General features: G+C 40.0%; 1 protein-coding gene across 3 annotated transcripts in view; it reads left to right on the forward strand.

Moving 5' to 3' along the window:
• Window positions 1–491: 491 nt before the first annotated feature.
• The window catches only part of TFCP2 (transcription factor CP2), a 50779-nt gene continuing 23479 nt past the window's right edge, over window positions 492–27791 (forward strand). The window contains exon 1 of one of the 3 annotated variants that reach the window (XM_061127669.1): window positions 492–1300. In XM_061127669.1, coding sequence (XP_060983652.1) covers window positions 1179–1300 — 122 coding nt within the window. In that variant the 5' untranslated portion in view covers window positions 492–1178. The remainder of the gene's footprint in view (window positions 1301–27791) is intronic. The other 2 variants (XM_061127660.1, XM_061127651.1) reach the window with 2 other exon arrangements.

Here is a 27791-nt window from a genome sequence, read left to right on the forward strand (position 1 = left end):
CAATACTTTCACCCATCTCATGCTTTCCTGTTGAAAGGCATTAAAGGAGAATTCGGAAGACAAAAAGACTATCCGGGTAAGTGGAACTTAAGTAGGTTCTTGACCCCAGGAGAGGTGAGTGTAAGGAGAGAGTATTTAGAAGCATACAAGCACTTGTTAGGAGTGTTTGGGTAACAAACAAGAGTCAGCCAGGGGTGGGTGTAGGTCCAATAAGAACAGAGTTAGAGCTCCACCCACGCCTTATGGTTTTGACTAGCTACTTAGCGGACGCCAGAAGCCCGGGAACAACTAGGAAAGACGTTTAAACCCGGCCACCTGACGCACGCCCACTCCTCTCCCAGATCGCCCAGTCCATCTCAGGAGGCGGAGAGCCGTGGCGTCGCTAGCCTATCATCATTGCCAAGGTCAGCGGAGTCGATTCTTAATTGGCTAATGTTAGGGTGACGTCACACTTGCCGCTCCGGCGAAGGAAGAGGACGCCATGATTGGTTGGCGCCGGGACGGCGGGCGGTGGAGGAGCCTGGCTAGTCTGGGTTTCAAACCGGTGCTGGGCTTTCTCCATCCATGTTTTGAGGCCGTGGGGGGCAGCGGAGGGCGGGGAGTCGGCTCAGTGGAAACCTGGATTTGGTTCTAAGAGCCGTGGAATTGAGAAGAAGTGACCGGAAGTGATCTTGGGACTGACCGGAAGCGAGGCCTGGAGGGGAAAGGGAGAGTGGTTCCCGGGAGGGAGGGGATTTCCAGCGGAAAGGGGCGGGGGAAAGGTGCGAAAGCGGCGTGGGAGTGCCGGCTAGGCAGCGGATCGCTGCTGCGGGTCTGTTTGGAAAATAGCGAGTGACCACCGCGAGCTCAAGGGGAGATCCCAAAGAGAGGGCGAGGAGTCCAGGGTTGCCTCTGGACAGTCTGGAAGAGTTAAACCAAAGGGCCCTCGCGCGGCTCCAGAGACCTGGGTGCGGGGGAGGGATTTTGGAAGTCGGGGTAGCCGAGAGTGAGGAGCCAAGGGTACGGGAGATTAGTTGTGTGGGAAGTGTGGGTGGGGCTTGGGGGTGGCTTGGTGGGTGCTGCGTGGGAGATCTTGGTTTGGAGTTTTCTACAGTCTTGCAGTCTTGCCCCGGTTGGGTAGAATCACGCTACTCGCCTTTGTACAAGAAACTGTCTCCTGGGGCGAGGAAGGAGCCAGAATGGCCTGGGCTCTGAAGCTGCCTCTGGCCGATGAGGTGATTGAATCCGGGCTGGTGCAGGACTTTGATGCTAGTCTATCCGGGATCGGCCAGGAACTGGGTGCTGGTGCCTATAGCATGAGGTGAGTGAGATTTTCCCAGACCCTGCACCTTCTGAGTAACAAAGGCAGGATAGAGAATAACGGGGGAGGAAAAGAGGTGTGTTGAGTTAGAGAAGCTCTCCGCGGTTAGAGAAAAGGAACTTGTTTCTTTTTTGAGTGGGTGAGTATTGTGGTAGAAATGGAAAAAGAGATTATGGACAGTATCAAGAAGAATGGCTCTTGATTAGCAACCAAGTGAATGTTGAGAGGCTGTTGTGCCAGTGTGGGTGATTTGGACACTGTTGTGTGTGTGTTTGTGTGTGTGTGTGTGTGTGTGTACGTATATGTGGGTAGGTTGCACTGGACTTGTGTGAGTAAGAGGCCACATTGAACATGTGAGATGTTCAGGGAGTTGGGACTTAATGATGAATATTGGTTGACTGCTTTGGGGGAAGAAATCTGAGGTCCTAAGTCCACACATCTATATCTTAACCAGCTTTCAGGCTTTACTCAATTCTGGGGTTTCTGACTTTTGAAACACAAGCCGTGAAATGAAAAAGTGTCAACAAGAACTTTTAGATGCTTCTAGACCTTCATGTATCAAGCCAAATATTGATAATAAATAAAAATCTCCTGTGAAAGCAACATAACCTGCCATGTAATTTATTTGCATGCCTTAGCTACTTCATTCCCCCAATATAGTTTGTTTCATTTAAAAGATGTGCAAGAGCCATGTCTGGAAATGTTGAAACATCTGCTTCTTAATGTTTGATGGAATATTACTGGGTTTCCAAATGCATAATAAGGCTTAATCTCAGTAAGTGAGTCAAAGAGACTTTAGAATTTAGCATTTTTAATTAGGTTTATGAGTTTATAATGGGATTTTGCCTTTTATGGTGAAAGTGGGCAAATTTTGTATTCTGTTAGTGAGTGTCTTTGAGACTTATAAAAGTGAACTTCCTTTCTTTAACCCTGCTAAGCCAAAGTGAACTTTCCTCACTGGAGTAAAATTATGAGTTAGAATTTAATACTTCATTTTCAGGAATCTTTGCTTATAGTTAGAATAGTAAAAGCCATCCTTTAATGCGTATTTTAGTAATTTTCAGGGAAATTTGAGTTCTGTCATGCAGTGCTCTTAGCCTTGAGAAATTTAACTTTAATTTTGTCAGTTCTTATTTAAATAAGTCTTACCATTAAAATAGAGATTAACCTGGTCTGCTAGTAAATGTCCTGACCCTGAGCATCAGTACTGACATAATATTTGACAATTTATGGTGGTGTTCATATAAAGATTATGACCACAAAAAGTTAAGTTGTGTCTAGGTTATCACAGTTATGGATGGAGATAATTGAATATAGCTGTACTTGGTATAAAAATAGTTTAACATCATTAGCAAACATTTGGGTATCAACTGTGTGCTCTCTCTACCATGTGACCTTACCTTACATTTATGAATGCTTTCCTATTCATATCCTGAGTGGTCCTCACATGTATTAGTAGAATGCCTTGTATATTTACATGTTTGGAATTTTTTTCCAACATTAAATCCACAATGGTTTTCAAACATCACTTTGTTTTTTCTCAATAGCATAATGCGTAAAAATTTTTTTCAAGTATTTTTTTCTTTGTCCTCTTTCACCTTCCTCCTTTTCATGCACTTTGCTATTGTCATGATTCTCTTGTCTCTTACACACATTTAATCATTTGCATTAATTTTGTGTTAAATAGATATTAGTTCTCAAACTATAGTATTTATGAGAGTCATCTGGAAACATAAAAAATAGTTTCCAGCATCCCATCTTTGGTGATTGACTGGGGCACAGACTAAAAAGCTGATTTTTTAAAAGCAAGTTCTTCGGTGATTTTGATGCAAATAGTCCATGGACCACATTTTGAGAAACACTAATTGGAGGAGATTTTATACTCAAAGACAATGATTCTTTGCTCTCCCTTTTTATTGTTTTAACTAAACCTGTGATTGCTTTTTCTAAACCTTTGTTAGGGAAATGTTCTCTCTCACAGCAATTTTTAAAACAATTTTTATGTGTTTGTTTATTTTGGCTGCTCTGGGTCTTTGTTGCCGTGTGAGGGTTTTTTGTATTATAGTTGGGGTGAGCGGGGCCTACTCTCTAGTAGCAGTGTGCTGGCATCTGTTGACAGTGGCTTCTCTTGATGCAGAACTTGGGCCCTAGGGCATTGCAGGCCTCAGTAGTTTAGAGGGCAGGCCTGGTAGTTGTGGCCCATGGTCCCGGCTATCCCAGGGCACGTGGGATTCCCCTGGACCAGGAATTGAATCTGTGTCCCCTGCAGTGCCGGGTGGCCTGTCAACCACTGGACTGCCAGGGAAGTCCCAACAGCAGTTTGTTTTGTAAAATATTTTCCTAACGTATTTGTTTTACCCTGATTTGCTTATTTTTACTGCATCTTAAAATGGTTTCATTTATACCTCTGTTGGTTTATATTTTATAAATGATTTACCTTAGTTGGATGTTTTGTTTCTTCATCTGCCATTGCATTTATTAACTGTATTATTTTCATAAGTGGTCTTTTAATAGTCTCTATATTTTTTCCTTACGTCTTAATACATGGCACACACTTTATAATTCAAATTCCCCGAAAACATGCTGAATAAAAGAAGCCAGTCACAAAAGACTACGTATGATCCTATTACTTAGGAATGTCTAGAATTGGCAAATCTCTAGGGACAGAAAGTAGATTAGTGGTTGACTAGATAGTGAAGGACAGGGAAGCCTGGGGGTCACACTGAATAATATATCTTTGTATCAGTTTACTTATCCATTCACCTACTGAAGGGCATCTTGGTTGCTTCCAAGCTTAGGCATTATGAATAAAGCTGTTATAAGTATCTGTGTGCAGATGGTTTTTATCTTCTTTGGGCAGATACCAAGGAATGCCATTGCTAGATCATATGGTATGAGTATGTTTAGTTTCGTAAAAAGCTGCCAAACTATCCTCCATAGTGGCTGTACCATTTTGATTCCTATCAGAAATGAGAGAGTTCTGGTATTACTCCACATCTTGTCAGAATTTGGTGGTGTCATTGTTCTGGATTTTGGCCATCCTAAAAGGTGTATAGTGTATACTTAACTTTTTTAAGATCTGCCAAGCTGTTTTACACAACAGCTGAACCATTTTATATTCTCACCAACAATGTACAAGGGGTCATATTTCTCTGCATCCTCATCAATACCTGTTTTCTGTGTTTTAAAGTCATCCCAGTGAGTGTGAACTAGGATCTGATATTATTTGTTCTACGTTCCCTTGATGACCATGATGCTGAACACTTTTCATGCGTTTTGTTGGCCATTCATGTGTCTTCTTTGGAAAAGGGTCTATTTGAGTCCTTTGTGAAAGTGAAAGTCGCTCAGTCGTGTCTGACTCTTTGCAGCCCTATGCGCTATACAGTCTATGGAATTCTCCAGGCCAGAATACTGGAGTGGGTAGCTTTTCCCTTCTGTAGAGGATTGTCTCAACCCAGGGATCAAATCCAGGTCTCCCGCATTGCAGGCGGGTTCTTACCAGCTGAGCCACAAGGGAAGCCCATTTGAGTCCTTTGCCCAGTTTTAAATTGGGTTGTTTTCAATTGTTGAGTCTTTATGTTCTTTATGTATTCTGGTTACTAGATCATTAGGCTTCCCAGGTGGCTCAGTAGTAAGGAATCCACCTCCTATTGCAGGAGATGTGGATTCGATCCCTGGGTGGGAAAGATGCCCCGGAGAAGGAAATGGCAACCCACTCCAGTATTCTTGTCTGGAAAATCCCATGGGCAGAAGAACCTGGCAGGCTACTGTCGATGGGGTCACAGGAGAGTCAGGCATGACTTAGGGACTAAACAGCAGCAACAACAAGATCATAATTACATAATGTGGTTTGTAGATACTTTCTCCAGTTCTGCATGTTGTCTTTCACATTCTTGACAATGTCCTTTGATTCACAAAAGTGTGTAATTTTTTAAAAAAATATTTATTTGTTATTTTATTTGGCTGTGCTGGGTCTTACTTGCAGTATGCAAACTCTTAGTTGTAGGAAGTGGGATCTAGTTCCCTGACCAGGGATTGAACCTGGACCCCTGCATTGGGGATCCAGATTCTTAGTCATTGGACCATCAGGGGAGTCCCCAACAGTGTTTAATTTTTATGAAGTCCAATTTATTCTTTTTGTTCCTTTGTGCTTTTGATGTCAGCTCTTAAGAATCTGTTGCTAAATTCAAGTTGTGGCCATTTACACTGTGGTTTCTTCTAAGAGTTTATAGTTTAAGCTCTTATGTTAGGTTGTTTATCTATTTTGAGTTAATCTTTTAATTTAAAGCGAGATAGGGGTCCAGCTTCATTTGTTTGTATTTAGATAGCCAGTTGTCCCAGCTATTTGTTCGTTTCCATTGAATGTTCTTTGTAGTCCCATTGAAAATCAAGTGGCCATACTTGTAAGGATTTGTGAACTCGATTCTGTTCCATTGGTTGACATATCTTTTTGCCAGTACCACACTATTTTGATTACTGTAGCTTTGTAAAAAAAGCTCTGAAATTGGGAAATGTGATTCCTCTTATTTTTTCTTTTCCATTATTGTTTTTTGCTATTCAGGGCCCTTTGTAGTTCCATACAAATTTGAAGGTAAGCCTTTCTGTTTCTGCAAAACAGGCCATTGGAATTTTGATAGGGATTTCATTAAATCTGTAGATAACTTTGGGAGTATTGCCATCTTAATAATACCAAGTGTATCAGTTCAGGAACATGGGGTGTCTTTCCATTTATTTGAGTCATCTTTAATTTCTTTAAGCAGTATTTTGTAGTTTTCAATGTACAAGTATTTCACATGCTTGGTTAAATTTATTCCTACAGATTTTATTCTTTTAGAGGTTGTTATGTGCTCAGTTGCTCAGCTATGTGTGATTCTTTGTGGCCCTATGGACTGTAGCCCACCAGACTCCTCTGTCCATGGAATTTTCCAGGCAAGAACACTGGAGCATTTCCTACTCCAGGGGATCTTCCTGACTCAGGGACTTGAACCCACATCCCTTGCATCTCCTACACTGGCAGGCAGATTCTTTACCACTAGCACCACCTGGGAAGCCCTGGAGGTTATTGGGACTGCTTTTTTTTCACTTAGCACAGTGACTTCAAGGTTTTTTCCCATGTTTCATGAAAGGATGTTGAATTTTGGTCCTCTGCCTTTTCTATCAAAATGATCATACGGGGTATTACATTGTGATTTCCTTGTCTGAGCTATCCTTACACTTCTGAGATACATCTCACTTGGTCATAGTTTAGAATCATTTTAATGTACTATTGGATTCAGTTTGGTAGTATTTTGTTGGGGATTTTTGTGTCTTTATTCATAAGGGATATTGGTCTGTACTGTTCTGTATCATTTTCTGGCTTTTGGTATCACAGAATGTTAGGAAGTGTTCCTCCCCTTTTTTGGGGAAGAATTTGAGTTAGAATGGTGTTAGGGACTTTCCTGTTGGTACTGTGGATAAAAATCGCTTGCCAGTGCAGGGGACATGGGTTCGATCCCTGGTCTGGGAAGGTTTCACAAGCCATGGAGCAACTAAGTCCATGTGCCACATGTACTGAGCCCATGTTCTAGAGCTCACAAGTTGCAACTGTCAATACTGAAGCCTGCACACCTAGAGTCTGCTCCACAACAAGAGAAGACACTGCAGTGAGAAGCCTATTCATCTCTAGAAAGAGTAGCCCCTACTCACTGCAACTGTGTCTTTGTATACTTTGTAATTTAAAACAATGGAAATGCAGTTGATTTATAATATTGTGTTTGTTTCTGATGTGCATCAAAATGATTCAGTTATTTATATATATATATTTTAGATTATTTTCTATTATAGGTTATTATAATGTATTGAATATCGTTCCCTGTGTAATACAGTAAATCTTTGTTGTTTATCTATTTTATGTATAGTTTGTATCTGTTAATTGCATGCTCCTTTTTTATCCCTCCTTCCTCCCTTTCCCCTTTGGTACCTAAAGTTTGTTTTCTTAGTGAGTCTATTTTGTATACAGATTTATTTGTATTATTTTTTAGATTCCACATATAAGTGATAGCATATAATATTTGTCTTTGGCTTATTTCACTTAGTATAATATTCTACAGGTTCATCCATGTTGCTGCAAATGGCGGTATTTCATTCTTTTTTATGTCTGGGTAATATTCCATTCATAAGGGATTTGATTTAGGTCATACCTGAATGGTCTAGTGGTTATCCCTACCTTCTTCAGTTTAAGTCTGAATTTGGCAATAAGGAGTTCATGATCTGAGCCACAGTCAGCTCCCGGTTTTGTTTTTGCTGACTGACTGTATAGAGCTTCTCCATCTTTGGCTGCAAAGAATATAATCAATCTGATTTCGGTGTTGACCATCTGGTGATGTCCATGTGTAGAATCTTCTCTGGTGTTGTTGGAAGAGGGTGCTTGCTATGACCAGTGCGTTCTCTTGGCAAAACTCTATTAGCCTTTGCCCTGCTTCATTTCGTACTCCAAGACCAAATTTGCCTGTTACTCCAGGTGTTTCTTGACTTCCTACTTTTGCATTCCAGTCTCCTATCATGAGAAGGACATCTTTTTTGGGTGTTAGTTCTAAAAAGTCTTGTAGGTCTTCATAGAAACGTTCAACTTCGGCTTCTTCAGTGTTACTGGTTGGGGCATAGGCTTAGATTACCGTGATATTGAATGGTTTGCCTTGGAAACGAACAGAGATCATTCTGTCGTTTTTGAGATTGCATCCAAGTACTGCATTTTGGACTCTTGTTGACTATGATGGCTACCCCATTTCTTGTAAGGGATTCCTGCCCACAGTAGTAGATATAATGGTCATCTGAGTTAAATTCACCCATTCCAGTCCATTTTAGTTCACTGATTCCTAGAATGTCGACATTCACTCTTGCCGTCTCCTGTTTGACCACTTCCAATTTGCCTTGATTCATGGACCTAACATTCCAGGTTCCTATGCAATATCTGGGGCAGGAGGAGAAGGGGACGACAAAGGATGAGTTGGCTGGATGACATCACCGACTCGATGGGCATGAGTTTGAGTAAACTCCGGGAGTTGGTGATGGACAGGGAGGCCTGGCATGCTGCGATTCATGGGGTCGCAGAGTCAGACACAACTGAGAGACTGAACTGAATATTCCATTACTATATATATGTGTGTATATATATATATAATATTCCATTGTTTTTAATATATTTTATATATATATATATATGTGCTATATATATATCACATCCTCTCAAACCAATCAACCATCTGTTGGTTGGTACTTGAGTTCTTACCATATCTTGGCTTTTGTAAACAGTGCTGCTATGAAAATTGAGGTACGTGTGCTTTTTTGAATTAAAGTTTTTTTCTTTTCTGGATATATGTCCAGGAGTGGGATTGCTGGATCTTATGATAGTTCTATTTTTAGTTTTTTGAGAAAACTCCATGCTCTTTTTCGTAGTGGCAGCACCAGTTTGCATTCCCACCGACAGTGTAGGAGGGTTCCTTTTCCTCCACACCATCTCCAGCATTTATTGTTTATAGACTTTTTGATGACAGCCATTCTGACTGGTGAGTGGTGATACCTCATTGTGGTTTTGATTTTCATACTTCTCATAACTAGCAATGTTGAGCATTTTTTCATGTGCCTATATGCTTTGTAATTTTTTGTTGAGAACTGGACATTTTGAATATTATAATGTGGTAACTCTGGAAATCAGATTCTGCTCCCTCCCTAGAGATTACTGTTGTTACTGAATGAAAGCTGCAATTGTCTATTTGTTTAGTGACTTTTCTAAACTTTTTTTGTAGAGAGTATATTCATTGCTATTATAGTCACTGAAGTCTCTTCTGTTATGTCATTATGTCCACCCTGTCAGTGACTTGACAAAGATTTCCTTAAATGCCTGGATCCAATAAGAAGAGAAAAGGGGGGAAAAAGAGTGTTCTCTTTCTTTAAATCTCTTTGTCTCATTTTGCTTGGGAAGCCACTTCAGCCATGGGGGCTGAAACAGTGGTGAGCCTCTTTGCCAGCTCCTCAGCAATCAAAAACAGTGATCAAGACACAAAACTCTGGGAGTTCTTTCGTGGCCTAGTAGTTAAGATTCTGAGGTTTCTCTGCCATGGCCCAGGTTCAATCCCTGACTGATGAAATAAGATCTTGCAAGCTGAGCAGTGTGGCAAAAAGGAAAAATAAAAGACACATAACTTTGATTTTTGGAGACAAGATCTGTATTGCATATTCTAGCACCAGCAAGCTACAGTAGGATCTTGGGCTATTTATTGTTCCCACTGCTTCCTGCCCTGGGACTGGGTGCTGAAAAATGATAGGTGCCATGCCAAATGCTGAAATTAACTAAAATTTACCAGCCTCTTTCTTTATCAAGCACTCCCTTGGATGCTGAAAGTGTTGACTAGATTCCAAAGTTTCAAAATAATTGCTTCAGGCATTTCTTGCCTGCTCAATAGTTCTTTTGGTGAAAGACCAATTCCTAGAGCTTCCTACTCTGCTATCTTCCATGACCCCTGTCCTTAATCTACAATAGCCTTTTAATTGGTTCAACTCTGTTTCTGACTCTGCACTCACCACCATCCCCCCACCTAATCTGTTCTCTACACTGAAACCTTTGTGTGCGGGTATTTTGTTCATTTAAATAAAAAGTAATTTCAGACTTGTGAAAGATTTGCAAAAACAGTCCCAAGAATTTGTGCATACCCTTCACCCAGATTTCTTAAATGTTAAAATTTACTAAATTTGCTTTATCTTTCTCCATCTTTCTTCACACACCTACAGTTATTTTTTTCTGAACTGTTCAAGTTGCAGATATGATGCCCTTTAACACCTAAATACTTCAATGTGTCATCTTTTGAAACAAGAAATTCTCTTACATAACCACAGTACAATGATCAAAATCAGGAACCTGACTCTGACACAATGCTATTATCTACCTATGAAACGTTTTCACATGTTGCCAGTTGTCTCAGTAATGTCCTTTATAACAGAGAAATATCCAAGATTATGTGTTGATTCAGTTGCTCATTTAATCTAGAATGGCTCCAGTCTTTCTTTGTATTTTCATGGCACTGACAATTTGATGAATACAAGCCAGTTATTTTGTAGAATATTCCTCAATTTATGTTTGTTGTTTCCTTATGATTAAATTAAGTTTATACACTTTGTTGTTTAGTTGCTGAATCATGTCTGACTCTTTTGTAACCCCATACCGCCAGGCTACTCTGTCCATCGGATTTTGCAGGCAAGAATACTGGAGTGAGTTGCCGTTTCCTCCTCTAGGGGATCTTCCCGATTCAGGGTTCGAACCTGAGTCTCCTGCATTGGCAAACAGATTCTTTACCACTGAGCCACCAGGGAAGCCCTCAGTTTATGCACCATTGGGTAGTAATACATAAGAAGTGATGCTGAGTTCTCTGTGCATCACGTTACATTGTTGTTTTTTAGTTGCTAAGTTGTGTTTGACTCTTTCATGACCCCATGGACAATAGCCCACCAGGCTCCTCTCTGTCCATGGAATTTCCCAGGCAAGAACACTAGACTGGGTTGTCATTTTCTTCTCCAGGGGATCTTCCCAGGGATCAATCCGTGTCTCCTGCATTGGCAGGCAGATTCTTTACCACCGAGCCCCACCTGGGAAGTCCCATCATATTACATAGCACATGCTTGATTGATTCTATTACTGGAAGTGTCAACTTCGGCCATCTCGTGAAGGTGATGTATACCTCTTTTCTTTTTTGGATATTTATTGTCTTTTGTAATTGATAAATATCTTGTGGGAAGATACATTGAGACTATGTAAATATCCTGTTATTTTTCAAACTTTTACCTATCAATTTTAGTGTTTATTCTTGCCTTAATCAGCTATTGTTATGATGGTTGCTAATAGATGATTTTCTAACTGTGCCTTTTCTTCTAAATTTGTTCATTGGCTTTGCACTGTATGAAAGAGCTTTTCCACATACACGTACCCTTGTGTTCATAGAAGCACTATTTACAATAGCCAAGACATGGACACAACTTAAATGTCTGACAGGTGAATGGATAAAGAAGATGTAGTATGTATGTGCACAATGAAATATTACTGAGCCATAAAAAAATGAAATAATGTCATTTGCAGCAACATGGATGGACCTAGAGATTATCATACTAAGCAAAATAAGTCAGAAAGAGAAAAATACCACATGATACCATTTATATATAGAATCCAAAATATGACACAGATGAACATATCTACAAAACAGAGGCAGATGCACAGAGAGCAAACTTGTGGTTGCCAAGGGGGAAGAGGCAGGGGGAGGGGAGTGCTAGGAGTTTGGGGTTAGCAGATGCAAACTATTACATATGATGGATAAGCAACAAGGTCCTACAGTATATATAGCACAGGGAACTGTCGTCAATATCCTGTGATAAACCATAATAGAAAAGAATATGAAAATATATATATATATATATATCTGAATCACTTTTTTAAAGAACGAACTTTTACTTCTTATTTTTATCAATGTAGCCTCATTACTTAATAGATTGTAATCGTTTATTAATACTATCACTATATATTTTGGTCAGTTCCAGATTTGGCTGGAGGAACCCCTTCAAGTTGGCTCCACATAGCAGCCTTTTAAAGTGAAAGTCTTGTTAATGCCTTTTGTCCTAACGTAACTATTGATAGCACCCTCCTTCACTCACCCAAGTGTCCCTGTTTGAATGACAAATTATATGATTGTCTTACTTGAAATGTAGATCAGATTGTGCTACTTTTCTCCTAAAAACTCTCCAGTGATTTTGCATCCCACTTTGAATAGAAGGTTCAGTTCTGGCACTGTTCCACATGTGATGCCTCTGTATCTTGTCCATATCAACTCTTCCCCTTGCTGCTGACCCCAGCCACATCTAGCCTTCTTACAGTCCCTCAAATGCACAGTCCCTCAAATGCTATGCACACTCCCACCTCAGGGCCTTTTGTATCTGCTGTAACTCCTCCTAAGACTTCTACATTCCTCACTTCCTTTAGGTTTCTGCCTAAATGTCACTTTATCAGAGAGGCCATCTCTCACTACCTTCAAAGAACATAGCAGGCACCTCTTTCCTCTCACCAGCACTCTGCCTTCACTAGTCGTCTTTGTCTTTTCCCCAGTCTGATGAGTTATTCATTTGCTTACCTCTTTCCCCAACTAGAATAAATGCTCCTTGAAAGCAGACTGTCTTCTGATTTCTACTGTATGCCTACTACCTTAGAAGAGTGTCTAAAAAAATAGCTGCTGATCTGTTGAGTGAATGTACTGAACACACTCTTTTTCGTTTCAAAGGCAAGTTCAGTTCAGTTCAGTTGCTCAGTTGTGTCCGACTCTTTGAGACCCCATGGACTGCAGCACGCCAGGCCTCCCTGTCCATCACCAACCCCCAGAGTTTACCCAAACTCATGTCCATTGAGTCGGTGATGCCATCCAACCATCTCATCCTCTGTTGGCCCCTTCTCCTCCTGCCTGCAATCCCTTCCAGCATCAGGGTCTTTTCAAATGAGTCAGCTCTTCGCATCAGGTGGCCAAAGCACTGGAGCTTTAGCTTCAACATCAGTCCTTCCCATGAACACCCAGGACTGATCTCTTATAGGATGGACTGGTTGGATCTCCTTGCAGTCTAAGGGACTCTCAACAGTCTTCTCCAACACCACGGTTCAAAAGCATCAATTCTTCGGCACTCAGCTTTCTTTATAGTCCAATTCTCACATCCATACATGACTACTGGAAAAACCATAGCCTTGACTAGATGGACCTTTGTTGGCAAAGTAATGTCTGCTTTTTAATATGCTGTCTAGGTTGATCATAACTTTCCTTTTGGTCATAACTTTCCTTCCAAGGAGCAAGCGTCTTCAAATTTCATGACTGCAGTCACCATCTGCAGTGATTTTGGAGCCCCCAAAAATAAAGTCAGCCACTGTTGCCCCATCTGTTTGCCATGAAGTGATGGGACCAGATGCCATGATCTTAGTTTTCTGAATGTTTAGCTTTAAGCCAACTTTTTCACTCTTCTCTTTCACTTTCATCAAGAGGCTCTTTAGTTCTTCACTTTCTGCCATAAGGGTGGTGTCATCTGCATATCTGAGGTTATTGATACTATGTGAGGCCACTGTTTCTCTCCATTGACACTAATTTTTGTTCTTTTTTGTTGTGCTGCTTTTCCAGTACTGTTTATTTTCACTTTTTTCCCCTTTAGCTGTCTTCTAAATCTTCATCTCTTTGTCTTAAGTGTTGATCCCACTCCTTTCCCCTTCATTCTGAGTCTCTTATGGTGGACAGTGTATTTAGACGAAATCTCTCAATTTGTCACAAAATTTACCCACTACTTTTTAAAAAATGACCTCACTGTAAAAGTGTAAAGAAATTACTAAGCATGTTTATCTTCTAGTTCAGGATACTTTTGCCTCTGGGAGTTGACAGACGGATATAACTGAGGAATGAACAGAGGGCTTTAGCTATAAATACTCTATTTCTGAAGCTAAGTGGCGTATACACAGGTGTTTGTTGTACTTTTTTTTTTTTTTTAACATTTTTATATGTCTGAAGTACTGCATAATTTGGGGGGAAAAGTCTCTACTGCAGCATAATCTGTTGCTTGCTAACTTCCCACATCTTTTAAAATTGTCCTTTCTCATTTGTTGGTTTTGTTCCTAAAGGTCTATAGATGTTTGTTTGTTAGTTTTCTTGCCCTCTTATAATTCTAATGGAAGTTGACCTACAGTCCAATAATGTTGCCATTCCTTACTTATCCCATTTGTTACATTCCTTTTCTTTTTTCCACTTCCTCTTATTTTGTGCCTTTATCTAACTTGTTGGCAGTAGTTTCCAATTGTAACCAGAGGTTGACTCCTACTATGCATGCATCATCAGGCTAGAATCTGGGAGAAAAATTCATTTGGGACTGGTTTTTTTTTTTTTTTTTGAGTCTTTATTGAATTTGTTACAATATTGGTTTTCTGACGTTGAGATATGTGGGATCTCAATGCCCTGACCAGAGATGAACCTGCACCCTTTGTAGTGGAAGGCGAAGTCTTAACCACTGACTACCAGGGAAGTCCCCTTTTGGGACTTTTTAAAAGTTAGTTTTATTTATTTATTTTTAAAGTTATTTTTTAAAATAATTTTATTTATTTAATTTTAATTTTGGCTGCTTTGGGTCTTCATTGCTGCCTCCCGGCTTTCTCTAGCTGTAGCGAGCAGTGGCTACTCTGCTTTGCGGTGCACTGACTTCTCCTTGTGGTAGCTTCTTTGGCTGTGGAGCACAGACTCTAGGTGAGTGGGCTTCGGTAGTTGCAGCACATGGGCACAGTTACCCCGCAGCGTGTGTAATCTTCCCAGACCAGGGGTCGAACCCGTGTCCCCTGCGTTGGCAGGGATTCTTAACGACTGGACCACCAGGGAAATCCTCATTTGGGACTTTGGTGTTCTGATTTTCCTCTCATCACTGGTCTTTATGGTAATTTAAAATATATTTTGATTATCATCTTTTGTCTTTATTTGTATAGCTGGTATCTTCTCCCAGTTTATGGTTTGTAATTTCATTTTCTGTGTCACTGGTTCCAAAGTTTTTAATTTGGTGTATTATAGTTTATCAGTCCTTTCCTTTATGGTATAAGATTTTAATGTCTAAGAAATTCTTCCCTAGTCTTAAGGCCATGGAGTTATTCTTTTTTTTTTTTTCTGTTGTTGTGCTGGGTCTTCGTTGCTACCTGAACTTTTCTCTGGGTTTAGAGAGCAGTGGATACTCTCTAGTTGCAGTGCATGGGCTTCTCATTGCCCAGGCTTTTCTTATTGTGGAGCACAGTCTCTTGGGCATGCAGGCTTTAGTAGTTGCGGTTCCATGGCTTGAAAGCACAGGCTCAGTAGTTGTGGCACATGAGCTTAGTTGCTCCAAGGCATGTGGGGTCTTCCTGGACCAGGAATCAAACCCATGTCTTCTGAATTGGCAGGCAGATTCTCTACCACGGAGCCACCAGGGAAACCCATAAAATTATTCTTTTTTATTGTTTTCTAAACGTTTTACATTTTTGCTTTTTATACTTAAATCTTTAACCCATTTAGATAATTTTTTTTTTTTGGCCACATCATGTGGCTTGCAGGATCTTAGTTCCCCAACCAGGGATTGAATGCAGGCCATAACAGTGAAAATGCCAAGTCCTAACCACTGCACTGCCAGGGAACTCCCAGAATTGGTTTTTTAAAAATTGAATTTTGTATTGGGTGTTGATCCAATTTCATTTTTTTCCATGTAGATATCCAATTTTTCCAACATTGTTTATTAAAAAGTTCATCTTTTCTTCACTGATCAGTGACACCACCTCTGTCATAAAGTAGATTTTTGTATATGTGGAGTCAGTTAATGGGTTTTGTATTCTGTTAGTTAGGTTAATTTGTCCATCTGAATCAATACCATGCTATCTTAATTACTAAAGCTTTGAAATAATATTTGATATCTGACAGGGTAAATCTTTTTATGTTTTTTTCTTCTTAAGGAGTATCTTGGCTATTCTTGGTTTTGCTAATTGATACAAATTTTAGAATCAATTTGTCAAGTTGAATCTGTTGGGATATTGAATGGGATTGAATTTGTAGATCAGTTTGGGAAAAATTGACATCTCTAAAATATTCAGTCTTTCAGTCCTTGAACATGCTATAACTCTCTATTTAGGTCTTACTTGAACATTTCATAAATTTGAAATGTTTCTACTTTCATTACTGGTTTAGACTTTATTATTTACCCAGACTGTTGCTTAGCTTTGACCTGATCTCCCTATCTTTTTTTTTTTTTGGCCATGCTGTGTGGCATGCAGGATCTTAGTTACCCAACCAGGGATCAAACCTAAGCCACTTGTAGAAGCTCAGGGTCTTAACCACTGGACCTTCAGGGAAGTCCTCCTGCTGATCTCCTTATCTCTAGTCTCTTTTTACCAAGAGACAGTCTACCACAGTGAAATCTGGAACTAGATTTAGGAGTTTGAATTCTGGGTCTCTCGGGATTGGACAAGTTACTTAACCTCCGTTGCTATAATTTAAAATAGAAATAATAAAAATAATAATAGTACCTACCTCATGAGGTTCTTATGAACATTGAAAGAATTAATACATGTAAAATAATTAGACTATGTTAGGCAAGCAGTAAATGCTCAGTAAATGCTGTTATTATTGCTTTGATTTAAATTCTAGTGTCTAACTTCAGAGCCTATCTACTTAATTCTTGTACTCTACTGAAGAGAAGATGAATGTAAGATATGTTTTAAAGGGAAAAATTCATAGGACATGTTAATGGGCATGAAGATAATGGAAAAAGTATCAATCTAGGATGCCTTCAAGAGTTCTAGTTTGAGCATTTTGATGAATCATTTGCCATCTGGTACAAGGAGGAATAGGGGGTGGAGTGGTAGGCTGGGAAGGTTTGGAGGAAGATCAAAAGTTCGCATTTGGACCTGGTTCATTTGATATCCCAGAGAGACATCAAAGAGGCAATATTAGGTAGGTATTTAAATATGGGATCTGGAGTTGAAAACAGAAGTCTGGACCTAGGTGTGTTTGGGAGTCGTCAGATTAACGGTGATATTTAGATATATGGGAATTAATGAGATCATCTGGGAGTGTAGAAAGAGAAGAGCCAAAATCACATCCTGAGGTTTTATGGAGGAAGAGGGGTTGCTACAAGGCTGTTGAGGGGGCATTGCTGGTGAGGCAGGAAGGAAATTAGGAGAGGATTTAGGAGGCTGGACAGGGGAGTAGCCACCGTAGGAGTTAGAGCTCTGTTGAGTGCTGCTGAAAGTTGAAGTAAAGTGAGCCCAGGGGAGTGACAGTTGAGTTTGGCTACATGGAAGTCCTCGGTGACCACGACAGTCACTTTTTATGAGGAGTGAAAGCCTAACTGTCACGGTTGGAGGAAAGAATCAGAGATGAGAAAATGGACACTGAATGTATATAGATAATTTTAGTTGTGAAAGGTACAGAGAAGTGTAGTAGTAGTTGAAGGGAGATGTGGGAAAATGTTTTTTATGAATGAGAGATAGTCAAACATGAATATATGCTAATGAGTATAATCCAATAAAAGGAGATTGATGGTACATGCATGGGGACATTCAAGGGAATAAAGTTCTTAGGAATTAAGAACACATGGAGTCTAACTCCATGGGTAAGGATTAGCCTTTCCCAGCAGAAAGAATTTTGCCTTCATTGTATCAGGAGCAAAAGAGAAGATGGTTTCAAGAGTAAGTAGGTTTGTAGGTTTGGTTGTTAAAGATGCTTAGAAATATTGTATGAGAGATTTAATTAGTAAAATTGTGTGTGGAGAGGCAATTGTGAGTAACATGGAGTGCTCAATAGATTTTTTTTTTTTTTTTTTTTTTGTATGTATTTATTGGCTATGCTGGGTCTTTGTTGCTATGCGGGCTTTTCTGTAGTTGCAGTGCACAGGCTTCTCATTACCATGGCTGCTTCTCTTGTTGCTGAGCACAGGCTCTGGGACACATGGGCTTCAGTAGTTGCGGTTCCAGAGCTCTAGAGCACAGACTCAGTAGTTGTAGTTTAGTTTACTCTGCAGCATGAGGGATCTTCCTGGACCTGGGATCAAACCTGTGTCTGCTGCATTGGCAGGTGGATTCTTACTGCTGAGCCACCAGGGAAGCCTGTCAATAGAGATTTGATAATAAATGAAAGAACCATTTTCTGGACTATTCATCCACAAGTATAACCCAGTCATGTCTGCTGAGTAGCCTAAATTATAAAGACCTGGATTTTCTAATGGGATTATTACTATTCCTATTATTATTGTGGTACTCATTTAAAATATTTATTGAGTACCTACTATGTCCAGGCCTTGTTAATACTAGAGTGACAAAACAAATGAGGTCTTTGCACCCTGGGAGCTTCCATCCTTTTTTTACGGGAGGAGTAATAAATAGGTAGGTAGATAGTAGGTAAATAGATAGATAGATAGACAAGGAAGTGCCCTGATGAAAATGCATAGAATCTATTTAGGTAGAGTGACCAGGAATGTTTCTCTGTAGACGTCACAGTATAGCAGAGACCTGAATGATGCAAAACAATCTGGAAGTTTAGTTTGTGGACGGAGGAATCAACTGTTGCAAAAGCTTTGAGTCCTTTTAGTGAAATCAGTTCACTGATACTATCATTCTATTAGCATGACTTGCACAAATAACCATGTGTAGAGTGCTGGTGTGCATCATCTTAAGAAATATCTTTGGAGCACTGAATAGGAACTCTTGATTACATTTTCCTTAATAATGTTTTAAACAAATGCAACGTTATGCCAGGCATTGAGTAATAATAAAGAAGTATAAAACTTGGACAAAATTTGTTTACTATTTCTTTGCTGCCTGAAATGGTGCCAGGCCTAAAATGCTCACAAAATATTGAATGAATGGATGAATAGACTTAGATTTATATTTGCTGTTTTCTAGCCATTTAACCATGGGCAAATTTTTTAACACTTCAAATTACTTGATCAGTTTCTTCAACTGGCAAATAAGGAGAGGGACACAGTTGCTCCTTGTGTGGATTAAATGCTAATTGACATGTAAAAAATTAGTGGTGTTAGTTGAGTTAGAGCAAGGGAAAGGAGTTATATTTTGTCAGCTGGAACTGTTAGAAGAGGGAAAAGAGAGATGAGAAGTATGATGATAGATGAAACTGAACAAGTTAACTGGATCCAGTTTGGAAGGGCCTTGAGTGCCCTGTTGAGGAGCTAGTGTTTTATCAACATTTCATTGGGAAGCCTCTGAAGCATTGTAAACAGAGTAGTGATATTTTAGATTTACATTTTTAAAGGTTACTCTTGACTGTAAATTGGGGGATAATGATAAAAACCTAGGTATCATTCCTGAAAAGGATTGAGGCTTAGTGAACTGGGTGTCTTCCGTTCCGCATATCCTTAGAACTGCAATTTAATTCTCTATCTATCATGTGTGTATCCATCTATCTACATACCTACCTATCTGCTGTCTATCCATAAAAGAAAGGGAGCAAAAGCAGTTCTGTCTTGATTGCATCATCAGGCCTAACTTGGGACATTTCCAGGGAATTTTGGCCCTTTTAGAAGAAAAGACCTTCATCAAAGGTGTGGTCTGAAGGAGAAGGCAGAGAACTTTTCATAAGCCCTGCCACTGTAAGCATAAAGAGGGGAGAGGTAGCTAAAGTCTTTTGACCATTTCATAGGATAAGTATTCTGATACTTTTAGAATTTCCCCCAAAATTATTAGTGGTTAAAACGTTAACAAACAGGAAAATGTCTGTCTTTCACTGCAGAGAGGAATGGGGGACTAGCTAGGCTTGGCAGTGGGAATGGAATGGGCAAGGAATAAGAACCCCAGAAGTGGTGAGTGATGCTTGCTAATGAAAAGGGAGGGAAGTCTAACTGCAAGCAAAGAAAATCAAAAGAACTGGGAGACATTTGGGACCTGAAAAGAAGCTTTGAAGTTTAGCAATATAAGGGGCTAAGTGTGGTTTCCCTTAGTCACAGGAAAACAAACAAAAATTGTTGTTTTCATGGATAGATCATAATGTAATGCTAGATATCAGATCTTTGAGTACTGAGAGTGGAGCTCTATTTTTTATGTCAAAACTGCCAGATTCTCTGGAATATATAACCCACGGTTGTCATTCATCACCTAAATGGGAAGAGTCAGTGATTTCAGAAATTTAATAAAAGAGCCTGGTATAATGATGCCACAGGTGATGTTTTCAATTAGCAGTGTTTTAATGAGATTTGTAGGCTGTAAGAGCTAATCCTGTAATGTAGGAAAAAAACTGAGAAAGCAGGCCTATATCTGGCAAATCTCCTGAGGTAGGGCTTTGCTGATTCTGATTTCTTTGATTAAACTTTTAATATCTTACAAGCTCTGTGGAAGTAAATTTTATTCTGATATTGGTCAGATTCTTTTCAGCTTCCAAAAATAAGTAAAGCTTCTAGACAGATTTGAAATGAGAAGTTTTTAGTGACTTTCTAAGTTAAAGGAAGATAACACATTGCTTATAGAAGGAAATAAGTGGTAATTGGCAAATTATTCAGCTAAGGAGAAATGAGGGAAACTCAAAGGGTTGGAGGGTGAAAAGAAATTCGCTTCATTTGGGGGGAGACTTTGAGATGTATTTGATAAATGACAACAATTCAAACCTCTGATCTCTCCTAACTGTGCTGAAGAATGGTTTATTCCCAGTAGCAATTCTTAAAGTGCTTAAAGAACCTTAAGCTCAGTACTGAGATCTGGGAAAAAAGTTCTAGAAACACTATTCCTAAAGAAAGACTGTTGGATGATCAATATCTCTTTCACAGACAGCATCAGCAGAAAATCCACATGTGGTGGTTTTATCTAGCTCACTTGTGTTTTGAGGTCACACCGAACAGTCCCTGTTCCAGGTTTGAAGTTCAAATTTGAAGTTCCAGAGGCGTAGAGTTAAGCTACTGAGGGCAGAGTTGTATATAAAACACTTACTGTAAACATTAGACCCTTTTGAGTTACATAATCTTTATTTTTAAATAATTCATTTATGCTTCCTCAAGTATTAGTCATACTTTAAGGGCAATGAACTGGAAAGTAGAAAAACAGTAGGTGTTTGTAGAATAGTAAGATTTGTTGATGTGCAGAAAGAGAAATTTAGGTGATAATGATGCTTTTTGCTCTGTAAGAGGATCTTATCTAAACCATGTTTATTACTGTATCTCTTCCACCTAAAAGAGAGCCCAGAACATAGTAGGTGCTCAAAGACTGGTGAAAGTCACTCAGTCGTGTCCGACTCTTTGTGACCTCATGGACTATACAGTCCGTGGGATTCTCCAGGCCAGAATACTGGAGTGAGTAGCCCTTCCCTTCTCCAGGGGATCTTCTCAACCTAGGGATCGAACCCAGGTCTCCTGCATTGCAGGCAGATTCTTTACCAGTTGAGTCAAAGACTATTGGCTGAATAAGTGAAGGAAAAAAAAAATTAAAGAAATTTACTAATTCAGTGTCAAGGTGAGTGCTTTCTCTCCAGTAGTGGTGATGGATTTGCACAAGTCTGAACAAACTCCCTTACCCTCAGTGGTGATGTTTCAAGATGGCTTGCCTGGGGTCCTCTGTAGGGGTCTTGGTGCAGAAAGGTGGTCATCCTAGATGACACTGAGATCAAACCCTTTACTTTGGCTTAGACTCGGCACTAAGTAGTTAAACTCACCAAACTCTCCCCCACCAGTTTGGCTTTAGCTGGCATGGGCTATGGCCTGGAAGGGAGTTTTAAAAGCTTCCCAGGAGATTCTTAAAATTCAGCTAAGGTTGAGAGCTAGTGATGCTCATATGCCTTCTGTACGGACCTTTAATTTAGTAATGCAGTCTAAAAATGTGACAGAAGATGACTTGAAAACTATCTTATATTTCCAAATATTTTTTTCTAACTTAACAAAGCAAGATTTGGACTATAGTTTTGTTTTTGTTTTTGTTTTTTTTTTACTTGTCAATGAGTTTTGCATTTATTTTCTTGGGGAAAATATCCTAAGGAAAACGATTGTTATCTCTATTTCACTGCCTTATAGATTCACCCATTTCCTTTCATCTATATATTATAAAACTCACAGTCAAAATTAAAAACAGTAGTTTTACTCCTTTGCACCTTGATACTAAGATCCCACAGTAGATTTCACATTTGATTTTTTCTTCCTATCTTAATTTATCTCTTTACTGACTTTTGAGAAATCTTTTTTTCTTTTCAATTATTTTTATTAGTTGGAGGCTAATTACTTTGCAACATTGCAGTGGGTTTTGTCATACATTGACATGAATCAGCCATGGAGTTACATGTATTCCCCATCCCGATCCCCCCTCCCACCTATCCCTCCCCCCCCCACCCGATTCCCCTGGGTCCTCCCAGTGCACCTGGCCTGAGCACCTGTCTCATGCATCCCACCTGGGCCGGTGGTCTGTTTCACCATAGATAATACACATGCTGTTCTCTCGAAACATCCCACCCTCGCCTTCTCCCACAGAGTCCAAAAGTCTGTTCTGTATTTCTGTGTCTCTTTTTCTGTTTTGCATATAGGGTTATCATTACCATCTTTCTAAATTCCATATATATGTGTTAGTATGCTGTAATGATCTTTATCTTTCTGGCTTACTTCACTCTGTATAATGGGCTCCAGTTTCATCCATCTCGTTAGAACTGATTCAAATGAATTCTTTTTAACAGCTGAGTAGTATTCCATGGTGTATATGTACCACAGCTTCCTTTTCCATTCGTCTGCTGATGGGCATCTAGGTTGCTTCCATGTCCTGGCTATTATAAACAGTGCTGCAATGAACATTGGGGTGCACATGTCTCTTTCAGATGTGGTTTCCTCAGTGTGTATGCCCAGAAGTGGGATTGCTGGGTCATATGGCAGTTCTATTTACAGATTTTTAAGAAATCTCCACACTGTTTTCCATAGTGGCTGTACTAGTTTGCATTCCCACCAACAGTGTAAGAGGGTTCCCTTTTCTCCACACCCTCTCCAGCATTTATTGCTTGTAGACTTTTGGATAGCAGCCATCCTGACTGGCGTGTAATGGTACCTCATTGTGGTTTTGATTTGCATTTCTCTGATACTGAGTGATGTTGAGCATCTTTTCCTGTGTTTGTTAGCCATCTGTATGTCTTCTTTGGAGAAATGTCTGTTTAGTTCTTTGGCCCATTTTTTGATTGGGTCATTTATTTTTCTGGAATTGAGCTTCAGGAGTTGCTTGTATATTTTTGAGATTAATCCTTTGTCTGTTGCTTCATTTGCTATTATTTTCTCCCAATCTGAGGGCTGTCTTTTCACCTTACTTATAGTTTCCTTAGTTGTGCAAAAGCTTTTAAGTTTCATTAGGTCCCATTTGTTTATTTTTGCTTTTATTTCCAATATTCTGGGAGGTGGGTCATAGAGGATCCTGCTGTGATTTATGTCAGAGAGTGTTTTGCCTATGTTCTCCTCTAGGAGTTTTATAGTTTCTGGTCTTACATTTAGATCTTTAATCCATTTTGAGTTTATTTTTGTGTATGGTGTTAGAAAGTGTTCTAGTTTCATTCTTTTACAAGTGGTTGACCAGTTTTCCCAGCAACACTTGTTGAAGAGGTTGTCTTTTTTCCATTGTATATCCTTGCCTCCTTTGTCAAAGATAAGGTGTCTGTAGGTTCGTGGATTTATCTCTGGGCTTTCTATTCTGTTCCACTGATCTATATTTCTGTCTTTGTGCCAGTACCACACTGTCTTGATGACTGTGGCTTTGTAGTAGAGTCTGAAGTCAGGCAGGTTGATTCCTCCAGTTCCATTCTTCTTTGGATTATAGTTTTTAAGATATCTTCAGTGTGAATATATTGGCTGTTAGATTTAGCAGCATCCTTCATTGCTTTACATTGGAGAGTTACGTACTATATGAGTTAAAAAATGAGAGCGTGTGAGAGAGCCAAAAGTGATCTAATAAGGATGAGTTGAAAGAAGAATGATTTTTCTGTTGAGTACGATCTGTTTACTCTCTGTGGGTATTTGTTTAACTAAACAAATTAAATTTAGTTGATTTATTAAAGTAGATAATATAGTTTTTTTGGTTTAATCCCAAGCAGTTAGATGAGAGTTGCTTTTTAAATAGAGCTATTCTAAGAAAGGTTGACTTAATATCTTCCTGTATATAACCACCACTACTATTAAGTTTTATTGCAAAGAATTCTTTAGAAACATTGGAACAAGGGCCTGTTCCCTTCTCTATCTTATTGCTTAACAAACCACTCCCCAAATGTAGTGATTTGAAACAACAATTTATGACTTCTCATGGATCTGAGGATTGATTGTGCAGATCTGCCTCGTGTGGTGTCAGCTGAGGTTCTGTGGTCATCTAGGGGCCTGAGCTAGAACATCACCGTCTAATGCTAGGTTCTGTGGGACCCTGGGATGGCTGCATTACCACCCCCACTACCACATCCTACATCCCTGCGCCTGCACCCTGCCCCATAGCCTCAGGGCCTCTCTCTCCACTAGCCACTCCCTGTGATCTCTCCAGCAGGATGGGGGTAATGGTTTAGTCACTAAGTTGTGTCCGACTCTTGCGACCCAGTGGACTGTAGCCAGCCAGGTACCTCTGTCCGTGGCATTCTCCAGGCAAGAATACTGGAGTGGGTTGCCATTTCCTCCTTCAATGGATCTTCCCGACCCAGGAATTGAACCTGGCTCTCCTGCATTGGAGGTAGATTCTTTACTGACTGAGCTACAAGGGAGGTCCAGCAGAGTGGGCAGACTTCTTGTGTAGACCTCGTATAACCAGTAAATAAATAAATAAAAGCAAGGAAGGCAGACTTCTTATTTATTTATTGGTTGTACTAGGTCTACATTGCTGCGGGCTTTCTCTAGTTGTGGTGAATGGGGGCTACTCTTCATTGTCATTGTCATTGTCTCTTGTGGCAGAGCGCGGGCTCTCGGGCAGGTGTGCTCAGTAGTTGAGGCTCCAGGGCTCTAGAGCGCGGGCTCAGTAGTTGTGGCACATGGGCTTATTAATAGCTGTTCCATGGCATGTGGAGTCTTCTGGACCAGGGATTGAACCTGTGTCTCCTCCATTGGCAGGCAGATTCTTACCCGCTATACCACCAGGGAAATCTGGTAGACTTCCTACCTGGCAATTCAGGGTTCCCCAAAGCACAAAAATAAAAGCTGACAGTCTTTCTTAAAGATTGGCTCCTAAGCTAGAGCTGGCACACAGCTATTTCCTATACATTGCCTATGTTAGAGCAAATTACTAGCCCAGATTCAAGGTGTAAGGAAGCTACTGAAGGGTGTGGATACCAGGAGATACTCATCATCAGAGACCATTTTGGGAGATTAGTTACCAAAGGGACATTTAGCAGCCTAATTATGACATCTCATGCAATTTTACTGGTTTATAAAACTTAAGGCTACACTTGCGTTATTTAGATTTTACTTATTTTCATTTTTTTAACCAAACTCTGTTTCAGCAATTGCCATGTTACAGTTAGATAGGAACTGTCTAGCCACTGTTAAGCTAAAAGTGAGATATAAATGAAAAGAACTTAGTAAGTTGTAGACTGATTAGGGAAAAGTGAGTACAGAATGGGGAATAATGTCATAAATTTTATGTTAGAAAAATTAATAATTAGTTTTCCAGCAAATTTGGAAAACTCAGCAGTGGCCATGGGACTGGAAAAGGTCAGTTTTCATTCCAATCCCAAAGAAAGGCAATGCCAAAGAAAGTTCAAATTACTGTACAATTGCACTCATTTCACATGCTAGCAAGATTATGCTCAAAATCCTTCAAGCTAGGCTTCAGCAGTACTTGAACTGAGAACTTCCAGATGTACAAGCTGGATTTAGAAAAGGTAGAGGAACCAGAGATCGAATTGCCAACATCTACTGGATCATAAAAAAAGCAAAGCAATTCCAAAAAAAATCTACTTCTGCTTCATTGACTACGCTGAAGATTTTGACTGTGTGGATCACAACAAACTGTGGAATATTCTTGAAGAGATGGGAATACCACAGCACCTTACCTGCCTCCTGAGAAACCTGTATGCAGGACTAGAAGCAATAGTTAGAACTGAACATGGAACAACAGACTGGTTCAAAATTGGGAAAGGAATATTACTCGTTAAGGCTGTATATTGTCATCCTGTGTATTTAACTTATTTGCAGAGTATATCATACAAAATGCTGGGCTGGATGACTCACAAGCTGGAATCAAGATTGCCAGGGGAAATATCAACAACCTCAGATAAGCAGATACCACTTTAATGGCAGAAAGTGCAGAGGAACTAAAGAGCCTCTTGATGAAGGTGAAAGAGGGGAGTGAAAACGCTGGCTTAAAACTCAACATTGAAAAAACTAAGATCATGGCATCCTGTCCTGTCACTTCATGGCAAAGAGATGGGGAAAAGTGGAAACTCAAATTTCATTTTCCTGGGCTCCAGAATCACTGCGGATGGTGACTGCAGCCAGGGAAATTAAAAGCCCCTTGTTCCTAAGCTTCCCTAGTGGCTCAGATGGTAAAGAATCTGCCTGCAGTGTGGGAGATCCAGGTTCGATCCCTGGGTCAGGAAGATCCCCTGGAGAAGGGAATGGCAGCCCACTCCAGTATGCTTGCCTGGAAAATCCCATGGACAGATGAGCTTGGCAGGCTACAGTCCACAGGGTCACAAAGAATTGGACATGACTGAGCAACTAACTCTTTCGTTTTCTCTTTCCTCCTTGGAAGAAAAGTGATGACAAACCTAGATAGCATATTAAAAAACAGAGGTATCCCTTTATCAACAAAGGTCCATGTAGTCAAAACTAGTTTTTCCATTAGTGATGTATGGATGTACATACATACAGAGTTGTACCATGAAGAAGGCTGAGTGCTGAAGAATTGCTGCTTTCAAACTGTGGTGCTGGAGGAGAGTTGAGAGTCCCTTGGACTGCAAGGAGATCAAACCAGTCAATCCTAAAGGAAATCAGTCTTGAATATTCATTGGAAGGACTGATGCTAAAGCTGAAGCTCCAATACTTTGGCCACCTGATGTGAAGAACCAGCTCATTGGAAAAGACCCTAATGCTGGGAAAGATTAAGGGCAGGAGGAGAGAGGTGGCCAACAGAGGTTGAGGTGGTTGGATGGCATGGACCTAAGTTTGTGCAAACTCAGGGAGATAGTGAAGGACAAGGAAGCCTGGCATGCTGTAGTTCATGGGGTGGCAAAGAGTGGGACACGACTTAACGTCTGTACAACAACAAAAGAGATACCATTTATTGACTGCTATTGGGCTTCCCAGGTGGCACTAGTAGTAAAGAGCCCACCTGCCAATGCAAGAGACAAAAGAGATGTATGTTCGATCCCTGGGTCGGGAAGGTCCCCCAGAGGAGGGCATGGCAACCCACTCCATTTGCTTGCCTGGAGAATCCCATGGACAGAGGAGTCTGGCGGGCTACAGTCCACAGGGTTGCAGAGTCAGACTGAAGCGACTGAGCACTGAAATATAAAAGGCCAAAAGAAAGAAAAAAATAGGAAAGAAAAATAATTTTATTTTTAAAGTTGATATGTAGTTTTTAGTACTTAAAATAGTCTGTCTGACACTGCTGCTGCTGCTGCTAAGTCATGTCAGTCGTCCAACTCTGTGTATTAGATACTTAATAAATATTTGAATGAATTATTGAAGTTTTCTTTTTAAAGAGGGAGTTATCAATACTTCAGGAAACATGTTCTACTTGCCAGCTAGTTCATACATAGTTTAGCCAGAGGAGAGTGTGATCCAAGTAGAATTCATTAGAATTATCTTTGGCCAAAAGAAAGTGTAGATTTTGTTTAAGAATTGAAACCCTTTTTATGTCTTTTATCAAGAATACAATTTTTAGGAATCATCTGTGTTAGGAAAAACTATACTGACGAGTCTCTGGATTTGTTATAAAGAAGATTTAGCGTGCCTTGATGTTATCTGTGCCTTTATTATGATTTGTGTAGTACTTGTTTTGTCATGGCAAATACACAAA

Source organism: Dama dama, chromosome 3 (genome assembly GCF_033118175.1).
Source record: "Dama dama isolate Ldn47 chromosome 3, ASM3311817v1, whole genome shotgun sequence".
Taxonomy (NCBI): domain Eukaryota; kingdom Metazoa; phylum Chordata; class Mammalia; order Artiodactyla; family Cervidae; genus Dama; species Dama dama.